The sequence below is a fragment of the Dipodomys ordii genome, unplaced genomic scaffold (assembly GCF_000151885.1).
Source record: "Dipodomys ordii isolate 6190 unplaced genomic scaffold, Dord_2.0 Scaffold2, whole genome shotgun sequence".
In the NCBI taxonomy this organism is placed as follows: Eukaryota; Metazoa; Chordata; class Mammalia; order Rodentia; family Heteromyidae; genus Dipodomys; species Dipodomys ordii.
In genome coordinates, this window is record NW_012267218.1 from 25521706 (window position 1) to 25542766 (window position 21061).

Here is a 21061-nt window from a genome sequence, read left to right on the forward strand (position 1 = left end):
CTCCGGTCGTGGGCCTGAACTCTGGGCCTGGGCACTGTCCCTCAGCTCTTCAGCTCAAGGCTAGCGCTCTACCACTGAGCCACCTTCCCAGCCCCCCCTTTTTTTTTTAATCTCTGCTGAGTTAAGTCTGTGACACAAATCCCTCAAACTTCAGTTTCAAGATTCAAATATGGGTGAACTTCTTAATTTCAGTTCTTGCACACACCCCTTGAGTGTGTGCCAGGGTTTCAGTGATATAACATCTTGTCCTTGAAAAAGCTCAGACAAATCTTGTTCTAAATTTTACACAGTGCTTCAATTTGAAGAGTTTGAGCATGACTCTGTTTGGAGGAGCATAGTAGTTCAGGACTCTAAGGTCAGATCTGAAGGAGTTTTAAAGCAATCATGTGGTTGACAGGTGAGACTTGTTCATGAGTTAATCTACTCTTTTCTAGGATGGGCTAATGTCTCTGATAGGTCTTCCTCAAAACTGTTTCTCAATCTACCTTCCATTCCCAGCCCAAAGTATACGCGTATCTTTTCTCCCTCATTCAAATAGGCACAATTACTAGTTTACTATTAAACTTCACCTCTCAAATGAAGACCCAGTATCCCTGAAGCAGACGACTCTCACACAGATACAGGTGACGATGCCATTGAAGTGTGAGACATCAACATAGCATGTCATCTTTATGGACAACGGCTAAGTACTGACCCTCTATCTATTATGAGGCCTAGCAAGCTAGATAGTTGTAAGTCTTTGGCAGCATACTAGGCTCCAGCTTCAATGGCAGCTTGTATCTATCATTTTTTCTGGAGAAAAGGTATGGAGTATATGTTACCTACGGGTGACTTATGGACCAAACCTAACCTATGAGCAACCCATATACATCATCCAACAGTGAGATACAGACAAAAATTGTTGAGAATCTTGGGGAAAAACATAGTATCATAATTTTCTTGTAAAAGATAACCTCAAGGGGAAAAGACATGATGGGAAAAGCCTCCATACCACCCAGGGTAGAAGTTTAGCTATTAAATATTCAACTGAACCAGACCAGGGATCTCACCCCTATAATCCCAGTTAGGAGGCTGAGATCAGATCTTCAGATCTCAGCTCAAAGCCAGCCCATCCAGAAAAGTTCATGAAACTGGTATCTCCAATTAACCAGCAAAACAAAACAAAACAAAAATGAAGCTCTGGTTTAAGTGGTAGAACACCAGCCTTCAGCAAAAAAGCTCATGCCTGTAATTCTAGCTACTAGAAACTGAGATCTGAGGATTATGTTTCAAAGCCAGCCCAGGCAGGAAAGTCCTTGAGACTCTTAATACCTAATTGACCACCACAAAGCCAGAAGTGGAGCTCTGGCTCAAGTGGTAGAGAATTAGCCTTATCCAAAATAGCTCAGAGATGATACCCAGACCCCGAGTTCAAGCCTTACTATTGACAGAATAAGTAAACAAATAAATATAATGGAACAACCACCACCTTGTTAACAAAAACTGAACAGTAGCACAGATGTTAGCATCATGCTTTTAAAATCAAAATTTACCAAAACATGAGTATTTTCATGTTTGGGGGTATGTATTTAGCAAGGTTAGGGAACTTTGTTCTGCCAAGGGCAGTTTGAATATGAATAAGGATATTCAAGGGCCATATAAAATTATCAGCCCAGCAACTCTGAGCAGCTCAGGAGAAGCCTATAAGAAGCCTATGTGTTTGCCCAGTCATGTACTGAATGATTTCCTGGGCTTAATATGGTCCAAGGGCTGGACAGTCCCCAACCCTGAAATTTCAAAGAATATCATAGTCTAGAAGACAGCTTTTACTTTTGCTTGCTCATTTATATGTTAGTGCTGTACTAATGCTGAAGTTGCAGTGACTCTTAATTTTAAGGCAAATCAGGCTATTCAAAATCTAATTAAAACAAGAAATAATTAGTTGGGCTTGTGGTGCAGTACAATAAATATGTAATTCATAAACCTTTTGCAAAGACTTATGAATAAAGGCTAAAGTTATTTTCTAATTGTCACTGAAACAATTAAAATAAGAAATGTGCATCTCAGACAGGCTATTGTGGGAGTCCTAGGGGAAAAAAGTATGGGAGCAATATTTTATAGTGGTTTTACTACCTGCTTTCTGCTAACATAAACATTTAGCAACAATAACAAAATCAGACCTAATGGCTGTAAAAACTAGCAAAACACCCATTATAAGGTATTGTTAGAAAGCATGCTTGAGTCAAGGTGAAATCTCAACAAAGTAACCAAATCAAGTATCCATTTGTTTAAAAATACATTTGGGGAAAATGTAGAAAAGAAATATCTGTTTTTATAAATATCTCTAATTTGATTTTCGACTTCTTTCTAAAATTGTGCAGGGAGAACCCCCAGCAGGAAGTTTGATAGTTCTTTTACTCTTCCCCTGAGCAAAGGTGGCTGGTTTGTGCTATGTAGGGCTGTGCTACTAATTATTTCCAATCTCTCTACCTTTGAAGTGGCCTTAAAATCATGAATACTTTGCTTGGGATTGAACTCAGAGCCTTATGCATACTATGTAATCATGTCACCACTGAGATATTTGCCATAGGGTACACACTCAGCCTATTTTGTAAGTTCTGTCTGGAAGCAAATAGCTACTTTTGTGCACTTAGCACTTGCATTGATGAATGAAGAAGGAAAGGCACAGTAGTCTATTTATTTATTTATTGTTGGTACTAGGGATTAAACTAACAGGTTTGTACTTGCAGATTGCATACTTGAGCCACAACTCCAATCCTTTTTGCTTCAGTTATTTGGGGGAGGGGGGAGAATATCCAGTGTCTGCCTGGACTGGCCTTGACCATGATCTTCCTATTTATGTTTCATATATAGCTGGGATAACAGGCATATACCTATTGGTTGATGTGGGGACTCTCCTAAACTTTCTGCTTCGAACCACAATTTTCCTAATCTCTGCCTCTTGAGTAGCCTGGATTGCAGACATGAGCCACCACACCCAGACAAGAAAGTCTTAAAGAGTGTGAGACATATAACTTTAATCTGTGGATATTGTTGTCATTATCTTGCATTAATAGCAATATAAAGCCCAGTAGTCTGCTGAGTTCACTTTGGAGGACATATTAAGAAGTGACAAAACCCTTCCTGTAATATTAATCCATAATGTAACAGAAGAATGCCTGTGATTTGGTTTCTTTGCCACTGAAGCTAATGTAGACACTGATGGATGAGAACAATACAATTTCATAGGAAAAGGTTTTAATCAGTCGTTAAAACATTTTCTACCTGAAATATTAGCTTCATTTCTCCTAGTGTCTGTAAATTGACTAGGGTTGACTAAGTAATTGTATTTTACATGTCTAAATACAGATGAAAGACAGTCACATGGTCTAGAATCATGTACAATGGGGCAAACAGCATGCTTACCCTTCAGGCATGGATTTCTGTCTGTAGGTGCTGCCCCCAGAGCCTGTCTCGCTGGATGAAGACAGGTTGCTAGGGGAGTTACGACACTGAGATCTTGCTAAAGCCATGGATGAGACAGTCACATAGATGTCCGAACCCGGAGACAGGCTGCATATGCAAACCAAAAATATGAAGTCAACAATCCAAAAGGAAAACTCCTAATGCAATGCATGATGGATAATATCATATAAATGTGACAAAGGCAGCGACTTCATAGAGATAGTGAAAATGAAGCCAGCTGGAAGCCTACAAAAGAATCTTTCCCATAAAACTCCCTAAGGGAACAGCTGGAAAATTGCCTTGAAAGGGGTGGGGGTGGGGGTGTCAAAAAATAATGGGGGAAAAGAACAAGAAAACATGTATGCTTCCAAAATCTGCCAGAATTCAGTAGAATTACTTGTGTAGTCTCCTAGCATGGCAGAGCAGAGCATAATTGAACCCAAGTGACATTAACACAGCAATTAATTCTGATTTCTCACAGAAATTTAGTCCTCCCAGAATACATAACCACAGTGAGATGGCCACGGTCTTTGTTTGCTTCTTTGTGGTCCAATTTTACTGCTCAAAGTCTGGAATGAATATTCAGACTTTGCTATTTAGTATTTGATACTAGCATCACCATACATAAGAACCTCCATGAATTTACTTAGATTTATATCATTTCACAGTAGAAATGTGCTACAGCATGGACCCTTCATTCTATCCACTGGTTATTGAGGCAGAAGCTGGAGCTTTTGGGAAGGACAAGTGGATTTTCTCCCTGTATCTTCTCTACACTAGAAGAGAACGGGGTGTCTACAAGGATGTCAATACATGTCACTGGCCATTGTGACCAGGTACTGAAAAAAGTTAGTATTATTTTGCTCTAAAATTGAATGTTGGCACAGCCTCTCAATTTTGAGAAAGTAGAAGTTAAGTCACTCCTTCCAGGTTGTAATGTACCAGGCTTCTTGATTAAGTCTACTGTACTCTATATTAAACTACTGCTATTAAAGAGGGCCGTTTCCTTTTCTTCCTGAGTCTGTAATGGTTCTAGGATGTTCCAAGATCTTTGTACCTCAACCTATTTTATATTCTGGAAGCCTTGGGATAGAACCTGATTCACTAGAATGAGGTCATTCCCACTGTGAGCCTATGGACCTATGCAGCAGGAAAGAGACTCGGGCAAAGAAGGTGACATAAGGGATAACAGAATCACACTGAGAAACTACTTTAATAGAAAAAGAACAAGAATACATTTTAAGAAGTATGTAAGTCCCAAGTTTATCTATGTTCATGAGGCAAATCTGAGTTGAGAGCTCCAAGTTCTCTCCAGATGTCTCCTAGCCATCTCTTCCTAACTACCCCACCAGTAATTAAAAATAGTTTTCCCCAAGGCCCTAACACTCAACTTACCCCTCCTCTGCTTGTTATCTCAAGCTAAACATCTCGAAGCCATTTTTAGGTTCCTCTTTCCTCAACTGCCAGAATCAACAGGCCTAATTACATTGAACTATTGTTTACTGTGTAGGAATTATGTCTCAGGAACCCAGGTGCCAAGATATCTGGTCTCCATCCTGATGGTCATCCTCTAAATTATCTCCTCACTAGTCTAGAGCAGTAAAATCTTTTGGTCAGCTGATTTCCAATGCCTCCTTCTCATATTCTCTATCATTCTTCCTCTACCATGTCATCTAAATGCTAGAAGCTTTTTTCAAGTTTCCCTTTTACAGGGATAAAAATCCCTGGCACCCATACAGGGCTCTCAGTCATCTGACCTGACCCCACCCTCATCTCTACCTGCACCCCACATGCCTGACAAGTTGAGATGCATGCTTTCTCCTTTCTCCTTACACAAAATCCTTTTTTCAAAGCCAAATTCATCTTTGAATTCATTAAACAGAACTTCCTCATATCCTGGAAGTCTGTTCTTTGCACCATCAAAATATATCCTATAGATCAGTGAGGTTTTCAATGTATGTGTCTCTCCACTAGCTTCTTCCCTGAAAAGATAGGACTAATCCTTATTTATCTCTATTTCTTGGTGTGCTTAATGTATGTTTTCAGAATGAAGGATCAAGTAGAATGGGGCAAGGGCCCACAATTACATTATATATTCAACTCCAGGGATCCTTAACCATTGTGGATCTATACAAGTCAAAAAATTGATGGTTACTAGTAATACAGTACTTCAACTTGTTAACTGAAAACAGTGATAATGTTAGTATGCTTTTATAAATGTAAGAAAACAGGGATGGAGTTACAGATGGTAGAATTATGTCACAAAGTCATTAAACTTACAAATAGTGAAAAAGTGTAATGACAATGCCTGCTCTAAATAGTTTGAAATAAGACAAACAAGATGACCTTGGGAGACTAGTCTTTGGGGAATGTGACTAGGAAAAAGAGTTTCTAGGCTCTTCCCATCATGAATACCAATCTTTGTCCCTGTAGCTAATGTCTAATTAATTCCATGTTTTTTCATGTCATAGATGCAGTGTGAAAGCCCAATTTTCATAGATGTCTGAGATACTTGCTTTTTGTTCTACCACTAATTAGAATAAGAGTTGTTCCCATACTGTATCTGCTGCTTTCAACATCACCCACCTTTGTATTGTTACCCAGTCTGAGAAAGGAGAAGTCTGCCACACAGACTCCAGTGAAGATCCCAAGAAACCGGGGTGGGGGGGGCCCCTCTGGGTGGAGTAGCTATAATGAGTCAGTGATCAATGGAACACTAGCTCATCTCTATTATGGGGTAATGAGTTTAGATAGGAGAAAGATCAAAACATTTATCCAGGTATCATAAATTGATGCCTCATAATTCCTGTCCACCAAGAAATCTCCCAAATTTTCTCACAACTTATTCTAAGTAAAGTCTGGATTGAAGGAGAAGGTGAGGAAAAATCTACGAAAAGACAAGAACAAGCAAAAACTTCCCACAAAAACTTCCCACCTCACCCCAGTTAGAATGGCTAAAATCAAGAACTCTAATAACAACAGATGCTGGAGGGGATGTGGTCAGAAGGGAACCTTACTGCATTGTTGGTAGGAGTGTAAACTTGTTCAACCACTTTGGAAAGCAGTATGGAGGTTCCTCAAAAGACTCCACATATACATATACACACACACACACAAACACACACACTCACACACACAGAGACACACAATGGAATTCTATGCCTCCATCAGAAAGGATGACATTGCCCCATTTGTTAGGAAATGCAAAGACTTGGAAAAAATTATATTAAGTGAAGTAAGCCAGGCCCAAAGAAACATAGGTCCCATGGTTTCCCTTATTTGCAATATCTAGTATATGTCTGAGTCAAGCAGAAAAGGTCAGATAAGTTGATGTTAGGGAAATGAACCCCAAGATATGTATTCAAATGTTTTTTTTCTTTCAAGCGATTGTTTCTAACACATTTATAAGATTATTTCTTTGTTGCTTTGTATGTCCCTCCCCCATGGTATAACCCCTGCTTTCACTGTATTTGATGTTGGTATAATAATCATTTAAATAGAGATACAGGTGGACCCATTGCAACAATGAGATGTATAAGTCCTTACGTTGAAAATGAACTTTACAACTTTGCTGGGGGGGGGGAATTGGGGAGGGGCAGGGGGAGGATGGAAAGGGAAGGGGAAACAAAGGAGGACCTATAATGCTTGATAAGAAATGTACTCATTCTCTTGCCCATGTAATTGTAACCCCTCTGTACAGTATTTTCACACACACAAAAAAAAGAAAACAAAAACACAAAAATCTAAGGATTAAGAGATGGCATAACTCCAAATACAGTGGATACCATTCTTCTTTTTGCCTTAAGAGCTTGGCTTTTACATGTACCTAAAATAAAGTTTCATTTCATAAGTTTCATTTTAAAATTAAATCCTTTTGCTGCAAAGAGGAAGTGATATTTCAGAAAAACGGGGGTGGGGGTGGGGAAAAAGGAGACACAATAGAATGTGAAGACACCTGGGGCTAAGGTAGTATCTGGCCTGGTAACTTTTTTAGTTTCTTCTGGATAGGCAAGAAATGCCAGTGATACCTGGTAAAATGCTTATGCTTCAGTAAGGAAGTAACAATAGGGTTCCTTGGGAAAGTTAAGATGTAACTTTGTCTTTAGGGCTTGCTTTTCTTAGCCTGTTCTCCAAAACGTACATTAAGCTAAAATATCTCCTGTTAGTTTCAACCCTCAGTTCTTTTATTTGGTAAATGTATCAGAAAATTCTATCTGGTTACTGGAGTTGTCTCCCCCCCTATCCCCCCCCCAAAAAAAAGGCATTTCCAGAAGGCCAGCATTCATTCCCCCATCCCTCTTTAGAATTTATGTAACTCAATAGTAGCTTTGTTTTCTGACTGTTCACACACACAGAGCATACATACAGCAACTGATGGAATATTACCCGAATGTTTTTACAGCTCCAGATGCAAGTACACTGGGCAAAAAATAAATAAAAAAATATAGAGAGATTAGTCCTTATTCTTGCTATTTGTGACTTCCTATTCTTTCCAAACACTGTGATGTTAATGCCATCACCTAAATATCTGAGACCAGACATATTCAGGGAGGAGGCACTACTCCCTTGATGCTGGTAATCTACTTCTACCAAAGGGCTGAATGATACTTATTGCTAGAACTTGGCCTTCATGCTGCTCTTCTACTTTAAAAAGTGTGCTGACAAAGAACAGTCTCCTCCAACTGGCTTCTAGCTTGCTGACTTCCTCAACCTGTCTACCCTGTCCACACCCTGCAACTATGAATTAAGAGTTGCTACATCCACTAAATTACAGCAGTGTCACCAGTCCTTTTTTCTGAGATAAATCCAGATCTTTCTGCTTTAGAGGGCCCAAAAATCTAAAGCTAGTGACCAAACAGGTTTAGAAAATGAATATTAATAACTCAGCTACTGTGAGATCTTTCAACTCTATGGAAAGGAATTCTCTAAATGTTTTAGCATTGATTTCAGAGGTCTCTCTTCCCTACATTTAAAATTCTTCTTAGTTAAGAAATAGACAAATGTAGTTGCATGCTGGTAGTGCTCATATCTGCAATCCTAACTACTTTGAAGGTTGAGAGCAGAAGGCCCAGATCAACCCTGGCAGAGAAGTTCTAAAGCCTTATCTCAAAAATAACCAGCAACAGGGCTGTAGGAATGGCTCAAGTGGTAGAGCCCAAGTATAGCAAGCACAAGGTTTTGAATTTAAATCCTAGTCTCACCAGAAACAAAATACAATTTAAAAAGAAATGAACATTTTTGAGCTGGGTGCTGGTGACTCATGCCTATAATCTTAGTTGCTTGATTGAAGTTGGGAGGAATGTGGTTCTAGGTTAGCTTAGGCATAAAAGTTCTCAAGATTTTCTTCTCAACCTAAAGACAGAAACAATGGCATGTGCCTATCATCCCATATCAAGTGGGCCGAGATTGGGAGGACTATAGTTTGAGACCATCCAGGCCAGAAAAATAAAAGAAATTCCATTTCCATGGAAGAAAGCTAGATGTGGTAGCAACATATGTTATGATTCCAGCAAACATGGGAATTATGGCATGATACTACTCTAAAAATAACCAGTGAAAACAAGTGCTGGAGGCATGGTTCAGCAGTAAACTGTCAGCTCTTCAGCTCAAGGCTAGCACTCTACCACTTGAGCCACAGCACCACTTCTGGCTTTTTTTTTTCTTTTTGCTTATGTGGTGCTGAGGAATCGAACCCAGGGCCTCATGCATGCAAGGCAAGTACTCTACCACTGAGCCACTTTCCCAGCCCTAAACTTTTTTTTTTTTAATGCCATGATCTGCATTTCTTTTATTTGGTTATACTGATTTTTTTCTTTTCTTTTCTTTTTGTTGGTCGTGGGGCTTGAACTCTGGGTCTGAGTGCTGGCCCTCAGATCTTCAGCTCAAGGCTAGCACTCTACCACTTGAGCTACAGCGCCACTTCTGGTTTTCTGGTGGTTTATTGGAGATAAGAGTTTCACGGACTTTCCTGCCAGGGCTGGCTTTGAACCGCAAACCTCAGATCTCAGCCTCCTGAGTAGCTAGGATTACAGGCATGAGCCACCGGTGCCCAGCTTCTGAGTTAAACTTGCCCATCCCCCCCAAAAAAAGAAAAGAAATAAATCCTTTGTTTTTACGTTTTTAAATAAGTAATGGTACACATTCCTTGTGGATCCCTTTTTGTCCCCCCTCACACCATAAAAAGAAGACATCAAATACTCTGTCATGGTACTAAGGATGCAGCAAGTGGAAACCTCAAGCTCATGAGCACCAGCAGACAACACATCTGTATTCTGGAGGACAACACTTGATGCCTGCTCCTCTTTCATATTAAATTCATCTCACTGAAATAGAAATGAAAAATAGAAGGGGCCACACATATGGGAATAGATGGTCTAAGATCACTATCAGTTCATTTTCCTCATTTTCCCAGAAGTATTCCCATACCAGGACTAAAAAGAGAACTGTCAAAATAATCCAGATTTCTAATAAAATAATTCTTGCTCCTACATTCCTCCCACGAGTCAATTCACTGGTCAGAGAGAACTTTTTCAAGGTAAAAGATGCTTAATAAAGCTGACCACTCTAGACTATGACTGATTAGAAATTATTAATCTATCAGTGAGTGATTACTGGTATCCAAGTAGTTACGGGTAAAATTGTTTCCTGAGTATTTAGGATTAATTATACTTCTATTTTCTGTTTTTTCTTCAAAGTGACAATACTGCTTAAATGAGTCCAAGGAGATAAGGCCCTCTGTAACCCAAATACAAAGAGTCGAATCACAGTCTAAACAATCCAGAGGATTTCAAATAACAGCCATGACTGACAAATTAGATACCTGAGTCTGTAATTATACACAGCATTTTGCCACAACTGAGCAATTAAAATGCTATTCACCCAGGGAATGGGACCAAGTTAAAATGCTCTGCCCTCATCTTTGTGTATCAACTAGGTTTCTTTTGGAATTATGCATAGAAAACCTCTCTGAAATGGTTCAAGGTCATATAAGTATTTTATCCAGAACACATCTGGACAAGTTGTGTTCAAATTCAAGTAACTCATCCCTCTGTCCTTCGTGCCCTCCTATGTGCTCTGAAAAGAGTTATCATGAGCTCCTGACCTTATAATTGACATCAGTTTTTAGCCAGGATCTGGAAATACTATTCTGATAAGCTTCCAAATGACAAGGTCAATGTACAAAACAGAACTTTCTTGTACAGCTGGGACAATACAATGTTTTCCACACTGAGATAAATGGATTATTACTTTACAGCTCCTGGCAAGCTGCGAGAGTTAATAGCCCAGTATACATCATGGATGCCTCAAGAGAAGAGTCAATTTTATATCTAAAGGTGCTTTTGGAGGATGAGAAATAACAATGACTGCAGGTAGACCAGCTACTTAATTTGTGGTATTCAGGAAATAATGAAAATGTGGGTCCCCTTGATAAAACAATCTCAAGATGACAGCAGAATACTCTGTCCCTGCTAAGTGTGAGGACCTATACAACGGCACAGGTAGCAGGCTCATAAAGCTGGCCCTGACTGCAGTGAATGTGGCTAGACCCCCTGGCAGGAAACACACATTTGTTCTGTATACATTTAGTGAGCTCCATTATGTGTGGTGGTAGATTTACTCATAGACTGAGTATACGGGCTCTCCAGCATGAGCTGATTCTAATCTCAGTTCCACCACTAGCTAGCTAGGACCTTGTACAAATTATTTCATCTCTTAGTTGTTGAGCAACCTCACCCACATTTATACCCATGTTTATAAAGGGGATAAATAACCAACTGATTATTCTGTTGTGAGGATTAACTGATAAAACCTATCACAAAGGACTGAACAGAGCTAGACATAGAATAAGAACCCATAATAATTTCCTATAATTTTTAAGTAAAGTGTACTGGTCATGAGTGCAGGGGAACCTCAGGCAGGTTAGCAATCAGCTCTAGCTGGGTACTATGGAAAAGGAAGTTTAATGAAAGAAATACTCAAGATGGGTTTGAAGGAAGGCAAGAACATTTCTAAAAGTCAAGAGTAAGGGTGTAGGAATGTGAGGCATCAAATTACTTTCCACAATGTCAATGTTAGGCTGGAGCATGACACAGGTAGAGGACTGATAGTACTCATGACTGAAGAATGAGAGAGTAAACTCTAAGTAAAGCGAGGAAGTAGATCTACAAGGCAAAGGGAAGAAATTCCAAGGCAAAGCAATAGTGTGGTCAGTAGTCAGAGCTTATCCTATAAGCCAGGGTGAATACGCATAATAGAAAATATCTCCTCCTCTTTTTCTTTCCTTCCTTCCTTCCTTCCTCTTTCTCTTTCTTTCTTTCTTCAACAATTAGGCAGTATTTGGTCTTTTGGAAAGCCAGGAGTATTATACATACTTTCAGGCAGAGCCATAGGAACATTGTGAGTCAATTCCCATTGTCCCCTCTCTGTGTACTTGTGCTTTGCTCCCTAAAATCAGCCTGCAAATTCTAAAGAGGTGGGTACAGATCAGATGCACTGGGACAGAAGCTGCGCCTTATTCTACGCTCTTGTGATTCACCAATCAGTTGAGAGCATTCAGGTGAAAAGAGCACTTCACCTATGCTGGCCTATCTCATTATAATGACAGCAATTGTTCCTGTAAGTCAAAAGGAAAGAAAAGCCACTTTATTTCAGCAATTTAATGACTGGCAGGTAGCAAATGGACACTTTGTCATTATCCTAAGTGATTTTCATCACAGGACATAGATCTTAGGCCATTTACAGTTCAGGAAGGTTATATCAGGACACATGATAGATCTGGATTTTGAGAAGGATTTCGATGCATCTTGGTACATTTGTAAGTAGGTGAGGGAATTAGGCAAAGCCTGCAACCAATGTGACAGATGATGTGTGCCCAGGCTAGACTTTCCAGAGTGGTCCTTATACAGAACATCTTTTAAAGGAGACAAGTTCCAGCTGTTGGGTTTATATGACAGTGACATAGAGGACACCCTACCAAGTATCATCTTACTGTTATTCCAGAATACAGAGTCCATCTTAGTTGAACACATGATTTTTCAGAAACCATCTTATAAGTCTCCTTCTCACACAACAGATCATTATGCTCATATTCAGCACAGCTGGCATCTTGAATTCATTTCTGTAACCACAATGTTGTTGAAGACAACAGAACTTGCACAGAGAAATTCACTGGCCTATCACATGCTCGCCAACACCAACATGAAGCTGAACATGGATTCATCAGTTCAGCCCAGGAGGCTCTAGCATACTGGTATCCCTACTATGTTCAATTTCCTGATGCCTCTCTCTGTTTCAGGTGGGAAGCACTACAGCACAAGTGGCTCTGAAGGAAGGAGACCCCTACGGGAAGGCTTCTCTAGACTAAGTACCAAATAGCTGGCTTAAGGAATGATTAGTAGGAATTCTGCAGCCTAAGCTGGGGACTATGTTTAGCCATTGTTCTGTCATTTTTTGAGCCACTGTAGAATTTATGCATAAAAGGGGAATCGGGAGACATGCCAAGTTTGTAAAGCTGTGCCCACTTCCTAAATGCCTGAATAGTACCCACTGTTGCAACAGCATCTAACAATGTGAACTTGCAAGTCATGTTAACTTCAATCCTAATGAGAAGCTCCCTGAAGAGAGAAAAAGGAAGTTCAAAGCCCACTGATTTCACATCAAGCATGGTGCTTTGCTTTTCTACCTTATCATAATGACAAGTATATACTATAATATAGGAGATTCAATCAAGAATTTGAAGTCATCTGGAGTCAGTTTAGACCAGTTTTATAAGAACGAACCTTACAATCTTAAACTTAGCCAACAAAACTTTAAAAGCTATATGAAATCTAGTTTTAATGTTATAGTTTTATTATGCTACAAAATATTTTTCTTTTACCTGTCATCTAATTTGTTATTTGCTCCTGATTTGAGTAACATCTGAACTTAAGTTATTCATTTGGAATCTATGAAGGGCAGAGACTGGTTGGTTCTTAGATTATAAAGATGAATAAGGCAAGTTAATTTGGAAAAGTGGACAAATAAGATTAACAGGAGATGTAGTATGTTCTATGAATGAAAAGGGCATTTGGTACTGTCAAAATCACAGAAAAACAACTGAGACAGAGATGGGAGGAGGGTTTTAGAGAAATTAAAAGCAACTTATCCAAAAGGCTCACAGGAATTGAGCTGTGGGGAGAGTAGAGGATGGACAGGGTAGAGCGGAACCATTCACATAAGGGTGACTGTAGTCCTTCCAGAGACCAGTCATCCATACCAGATATTGAGGTTTGTATGGAGGTGTGATGACACAGAGAGCAGGAAAAGTCAAGGCCAAGCTAGCTCACTTGCAGGTCTATTACCAGCAATGTTCAGAAGTTGGACCCGACCCTGAACACTATACAGAAAGGTAGAAGGCTATTTCACTATATTTGATGTTGGTATAATTTGTGGAGGGGAAGGGAAAAAACAAATCATTTAACTAGGGATACAGGGGGACCCATTGCAACAATGAGATGTACAAGTCGTTATGTCGAAAAACAAACTTTACAACTTTGGTGGGGGGTGGGGGGAAGGGAGTATGGGAAGGGATGGGAAGGGGAAACAAAGAGGAGGCAACAGTTCTTGATAAGAAATGTACTCGTTATCTTGCCCATGTAATTGTAACTCCTCTGTATGCTATTCTCACAATAAAAAAAAAAAGAAAGAAAGATAGAGGGTTGTAACAAAATGCTTGGCCTGAGAAACATCTCAATTTCTGTTAGACCAGCAGGAGGCTGGTCAATATATTTAAAAGCTTTTAGAAATAATTTATGCAACCCCTCCCACCTTAGCACAAAACAAGCGTTCTTGAGGAAATAACAAGAAGCTTAAATATAGGGAATTTAACAAGAGCCAAGGATTTTGTGGGTAACTGGGTGTAGGAAGAAGAGCATAGGGAACGTTGACTGTGAATCCTAATGATCTGCTTTGGATACTTGAGAAGGTGCCATTCACTGAGAATCATCACATAGAAGAGGTAGAAGTTTAATTCACTTTCAATTTGTGAGTAATGAGATACTATGCAACATTCAAGGAATATAAGAGAGGCCAAAGTTAAATAGATACAGCTGGGTTTTAGGACACATCCATAAGCCTAGCACTACTTGAGGCTGATGATGGAGGAACACAACTTGCAGGTCACCTTGGACTATAGAGTACAAGTCCAAAAAAATTTTTTTTGAGGAACAGTAACATTTGTTTATAAAGAAAATATCAAGCAAAAAAGTAGGATAACTAGAAATGAATCTTGGGTTATAAAAAACATTCTTCAAATACCACAGGAAGGCTTACTTATTACGTATGAGTTCATTCTTAGGCAGAATGCTAAAAGGTGAGGTACATTAAACATTTTAGGGGAGCCAACCACTGAAGACACAGGTATGATTTTTTCCCTCAAAAATTTTTTTAAAGGGAGTGCTTATATACTTATGATGGCTGAGATTACCAAAGTAGATAATTATCTAGAGCTATTACATAGTGTGGAATTAAAGAAAAATAATGAAACTATCATGGAGAACAAAAAATTAACAAAGAACTGATGATAAACAGTAATAAAGTTTAGGAAGACAATATATTTGTTAGCTTCACATTACTACTATGGGAGACCTCAGAGCGGATATCTATGAAGAAAAAGAGCTTTATTTGGCTCACAGTTCAAATCAAAGCCCAAATAGTTCTATTGGTTTGATCTTCTGGCGAATGCAGCAATCATTGCAGGTGAGTACTGAATTGGGTGCTCACATCTCAAGTCAGAAAGCAAAATGAAAGAAGGGATTATAAAGGATCCTAATATCCCCCTGCAAGGAACACCACCAAAGACCTAAGAACCATAGGCCTCACTTCTTAAAAGTTCATGGTATCTTCCAATAGGGCCATCCTCAGAACCAAACTTTTACAGTTAGTCCTTTAGGGATCATTCACCCAAACTATAATAATAAGGAAACAATTTAAAGAGAGGAAGTTGAAAACAATGTCAAAAAAGCTACATACTGAACAATAATCAGTGCATTGGAAAATATGGAAATCAAAATGTACTTAACCAGAGTAGCCTCAGTAAAGCTCTCAATTCAACATAGGGGTCCTCATGTCATGTCCTACAACTGTGATCCACGTAAAGTGTAGGCTACAGCAATTGTTGATAAAAATCTAACATCAAAGCCTGGCGCTGGTGGCTCACCCCTGTAATCCTAGCTACTCAGGAGGATGAGATCTGAGGATCGCGGTTCAAAGCCAGCCTGGGCAGGAGAGACTGTGAGACTCCTATCTTCAATAAACCACCAGAAAACCAGAAGTAGCGCTGTAGCTCAAGTGGTAGAGCGTTCGCCTTGAGCTGAAGAGCTGAGGGACAGCGCCCAGGCCCAGAGTTCAAGCCCCACGACCAACAAAAAAAAAAAAATCTAACATCAACTACTATGTTTGCTCTTCATACAAAGCCCCTAAAATGGCTAGACTTTTTCAAGGATATTATTCCAGATCAGGATTTTATTACTAATCCCCTATGGTCAATGTGATTCTCATTCTACCTTGAAATTCTAAATAAACTTAAGGCCAAAATATCAAATCACATTATCTATTTATCTACCAACCTATCCCCCCTCTTTTTCTCTCTATTAAATATTATGTTAAAAATACTAGTATCAGAAATTCGATGAAATTCTGTCATCCAATGGCCACCTGAGGACCATAAAACCACATAGAATTAGATTTGAAGTTCTGATGTGTCAGAATCCATCTAGCTGAAGAACTGCTAAAAACTCAAATCTTAATGTCATAAAAATCGTGACCTTGGTATTAAAGAAAATAACTTAGTCTACAAATTTAAAAGAAATGTTCCTTAGTGACTTCCAAATCTCAGTTTTTGCATACAATGATAGAAAAACTAGGTTTCTCTAAGCAGCAAATGAACATTTTCATCCAAAATGAACTATGCTAGACTCATCCAGGGTGAACAAACCAGACGGACTGTACAGTCTGAGCAGAAGAGACTTGAGAGTGATGCTAGCTTAAGCTTAAACATAGCTGGGTTTCTCAATTCAACATTCTGGGGGGAGAAAGATGAGTGGAATGAGACAATTATAAGGGAAGATTCAAAGGATAGTAGACCATTGGCATTCATTTGGACTATTTATGACGCATCTGGAAATTCCATGTCTTATTTACTGTGTATGCCAGACACAACTCCAACTGGCACTCAGGGCAGGAAAATACCAAGTAAATAAGGCAAGCTCCAGTATAGAGCTTCACACTTTCACATCTCAGGTGAGACATTTTATTTCCAGCAAAGTAACAGAGTAATGACTATACTTTCCATTTCATTCCAGGTAGAAGATTATATTCCAGTGTGAGCCTCACAAACCTGGAGGTTCATAAAGCACTAAGGAGTATTCTTCATGAATGTCTACTCTATGCCCCAATATTCTACTGTTCCTTCTTAGACTTTGAAGTTAAACTTAAAATGGAAATTGCATGTTACTGATGTTACTGAAATCTAGGAATGTTCGAATAGGAAACAAGACTGTCCATCTAGTAGCCATGTACTTCAACATTAAGATGAGCCAAATGACTCCTACCAGCTTGAAAACGTAGGACTGAGATTTTAAAAGCCATCTCCAAGTCCTCCATCCTACAATCTGAAATTGTAACCTAAGATATACAAAGACATACTACAAAGCCTGAGAAGGTGTTGAACAGCATGAAATGTTCCCCTCAAACCAATACAGCATCACTCTGCCTCTTCTATCCTCATAGCTCAGAGGCACAAGGCTGCTCCTGTTTTCAGGTAAGCAATGAGATGCCCTTTCCCCTGGGTAGAATTAAGATGGGCAGCAGGCACAAGCATACCCAGGAGTCTCCTATGGAATCCCAGGAGCTATCTGATAAAAAGAAAAAGAAAGTAGTCCTGTGACAAGCTGCTAGAATTTTAAGACAATTAGCCACAAGAAATATTTTCACTGCTGAAAGACAGTTTCCTGAACTTTTGTTCAGCAACAGGCTTCAGCTTCTGTTGCAGAACTTAAATTCAACACAGAATCAAAACACATTCCATCATTCTATCATACAGAATATTGTGAAGGCAAATGCCTCAACCAGTTTTACTTCTGAAAGCCCCTAGATCATTCTACAGCAGAAAAAAGGTCCCTCTCTAAACAATGGCTTCCTAGGTTCATCTTTCAAAATGTAGGCCAAATCATGAATTACAGCTGACACACCCTGGAAGAAGCCAAGCTTGAAATATGTAGAACAAAGAGTTTATTCAGAGATCTCTTGGATGCATTTCCTCCTCAAAAATAATGAAAGCAAGAGGAGTCCAGATGGGAATGGGCTACATTGGGAGTGGAGTCTTTTATTGAGATAAGCTGCAAAGACTCTGAATAAATTTCTGAGATTAAATGAGAAATTTTAGAAAGCCAATATTTGTGTGTGCATTTGTTTTGGTAAATTATTTCTAGTGCGCTCTACTATTCTGAAATGGGTTGTTGTTGAAATGGGTTATGTTTCACACAACAGCACAGAAGCCAGACTATGATAAAAAGAACTCATAGTGTACTTTCTCTGATTCCTGCTTTTTGCTCTGCAGTAGACCAAGGACTACTTATGCTTATCGGATAAGAGTGACATCCCATTCTTGCTGAACCTGGTTCTATTGCTCAGATGAGTAAGGATCATGTTTTGGCTTCCACAAGGACTCTCTTACCCAACATAGTTCCTGGAACACAGAATTCTCCCTAGCTTATAATGGTTTCCACACAAATATCCTGAGATGTGACAGAACAAGTACTAGTAAGAGCACAGGTCAGTAGTAGACAGAAAGAAGCTGGCTGCTCTCACCAGGTGACTTGCATATTTGTCCAAATCAACTGGTACCTCCATTAGCATTCACAGTTAGAGAAACTAAATTCACAGAGAATTTCTTTAAAAACAAAAACAAAGGAGGAGGCAACAATGCTCAATAGGAAATGTACTCATTACCTTGCTCATGTAACTATAACCCCTCTGTACAGCATTTTAACAATAAAAAATGTACAAAAAATCCCTACCTTGATGGTCAATTTGTTATCCACATTTTGAAAGCATCTATTCTAGTATAATTTTATTGGTAGAGTTCAGTCTAGACCAAGGTGCTGCATCTCACAGTTAATTTCAAACTAAAGCACTCACTGGGCATGCTTTCGTGAGGAATCTACTGTAACATTCAATTTATCACCAATCCTTGGTTCCTTACACTCTGGGATTCCTCCATTCTTCTCTTTTGCTTATGTAATTCAGAGTTGAATGTTTTTGTGTTATCCTTGCATGACACTTTCTACTGACTATTTTCTTCTACTTTCCGAATAATGAAAAATATGCTGTGTTGTTCTAGGTTTCCTTTCTCAGAATATTTTTCTTTAATGAAGAGAAACACAGATATTCCATAAAAAACAAACAAACAACGCTATATTTAGATGCTCCTATCTTATCACTTGCCCTGGAACAATGAAGACTGGCAAAAATGATAATATAGTCATTGTCATCTCAAAGAGTCTCCTACACTCTAATCCATGTGGTGCTAAGTACACAGTGATAATTTGTTGAAAACCAAATAGAAAATAAAGAGCAAAGCACAAATAAATACTACCACATGGGGCTGAATGTTCTGCTGGGTGTACAGCTTCATTTACCCCAACAGCTTTAGAAACCCCCCATGCTTTGAAAGTCATTCATGCATCCATCTTGTATTTATGTTTTGATTTCTAAAAACATGTGCATGAATCTAAAGTGTTGCTTAAATTCAGGGCTAGAGCGTTCTAGCAAACTTTTGAAGGTGCACTTACCGCCTCTCTAGTGGGCGTCCGTCGCTGGAGATGCTTCGAGGAATGTTGGCTGCTCTTTCTGGAGGAGGCATTTTCCCATCACCTTTCCCGGTATTCATCCGGGAGGTCATGGGACTCTGTACCTGGGATGGGACTTGAGGTGAATGAGGACCTTTGTTAGCATTCCGCTGCCATTTGTTATTATTTCGGAAGGGAAACTTGAACTCATATGAAACGCCATCATTCATTTTATACTCCATCACTGGCATGCGGTAGGTTTCCGAGCAACTCCTATAGAGTGGGACGAGGAGTGGGAGGAAGGAGGAACAGGGAGAGAAACAATACACTCTGTCTTATTTGACATGAATCCCAAATTTCGTCTTGTTCCTAACCCTCTTTCAGTCTTTAGGCCACGTAATTATTTTCCTCTTAAAAATCAGAATCCCAGCAATTACTACACTAGTGTTTTCCAAATGAATTTCAACTGAGGAGCCTGAAATACTGAGACTCTTAAAAAAAAAAAAACCCAGAAACCGAGATCACAGTGGGAGATCTGAGGAGGAAGACCAGTTGGGTAAAGAGGCAGATCCTGCAGCATGCAGTCTTGGAGGAAATATGTAATCAGCTTGACATGTCTTTTCAGAGTATTACAATTGAGGCCCTATGAGAAGGTATAGTTCTAAGTGTGCTAGGGTCCCAAGAGTCAAGAAATTAAGTCAGGAGAAATCTTGAAATCCAAACAGAAAGCTAAATTTAGCTTAGCAAGGGAAAAGACCTAATTATAGAAATATTGTAATTATTAAATCCCCAGGGAACAAAGTATAATCTAAAATCAGACTTCTGCTTTCCTTCATAGAAACCTCTCAGGGTCAGGATTGGCTCTAGGGAACAGTCTGAGTGAAATTAACAGCAAGCAAATGGGTTTCTTTAGTCTCATTTTATGTTATCACCTGAAACCTAACCCTCAGGACCCAGGAACCCACCTTCCATTGCTTTATAACCAAACAGTAATGGGAGGTGCAATCAATTATTAATTTGGCAGGCAAATGCCATTCCTACTAAAGTATTAACTCAAGGTGCATTTGAAGTTCATCACTAAGTAGGAAGATCATTTCCTTTCTTTAAAGGAATTGTAAAGACTGGGTAACAAGTGGGAAAATTTGGAAAGAAAGGATAACATCAACTATGAATGAGCCCTTCAGCAGGGTACTTTAGAGCTAAAGACTTTTCAGTTCGAGACAAACGGAATGAGAGCCAAACACATGACTCTAATAGAAGGTAAAAATGGTGGAATAAATGTTAATAATACACTCTATGTAACCCAAATGGTTTTCATGGCAAGGTACCCACTCCTGGCTTACTGCTCTCTTAAGGATCTGCAAAACATAAGAATGACTTAAGAAATAAAGAAGTAGACAGTACACTGAAGAACAAAGATAAAGTTGGGTTGTAATACTACACATAAATACTAATGAAAGGCTTTTCACTAGATCAATCAAAGTAAAAGACAAAGTCAGGCTAGATTAGTTCTGGCCTCAGACTCAGGAAGTAGTGCTGCATCCAGCCTTCCACTGAGTCTCCTCAGATGCACCCCTACATAGACTCACCCCTGGAAGGTGACTCCTATCCATACTGGTCCTCAGGAAACAAGACACTTGAGGGAGGCGCTCTCTCCCCTGAGGTCTGAGGCATTCACCACAAGGGGACTGCTGGGGGCCAAGGTCCAGTGCTGTCCAAATGGATTTTCCCAGTCAGGGAACCAATGTAATGACCTCAGGGTCGAGAAAATCCATGGAAGCATGGGCAAA

The 21061-nt window shown here is 39.4% G+C and overlaps 1 protein-coding gene across 1 annotated transcript in view; it reads right to left on the bottom strand.

Moving 5' to 3' along the window:
• The window catches only part of Sipa1l1 (signal-induced proliferation-associated 1 like 1), a 333975-nt gene that overhangs the window by 38191 nt on the left and 274723 nt on the right, over positions 1–21061 (bottom strand). The window contains exons 12-13 of the mRNA XM_013013587.1: positions 19275–19544; positions 3406–3552 (exon numbers count right to left, since the gene is read on the bottom strand). Coding sequence (XP_012869041.1) covers positions 3406–3552; positions 19275–19544 — 417 coding nt within the window. The remainder of the gene's footprint in view (positions 1–3405; positions 3553–19274; positions 19545–21061) is intronic.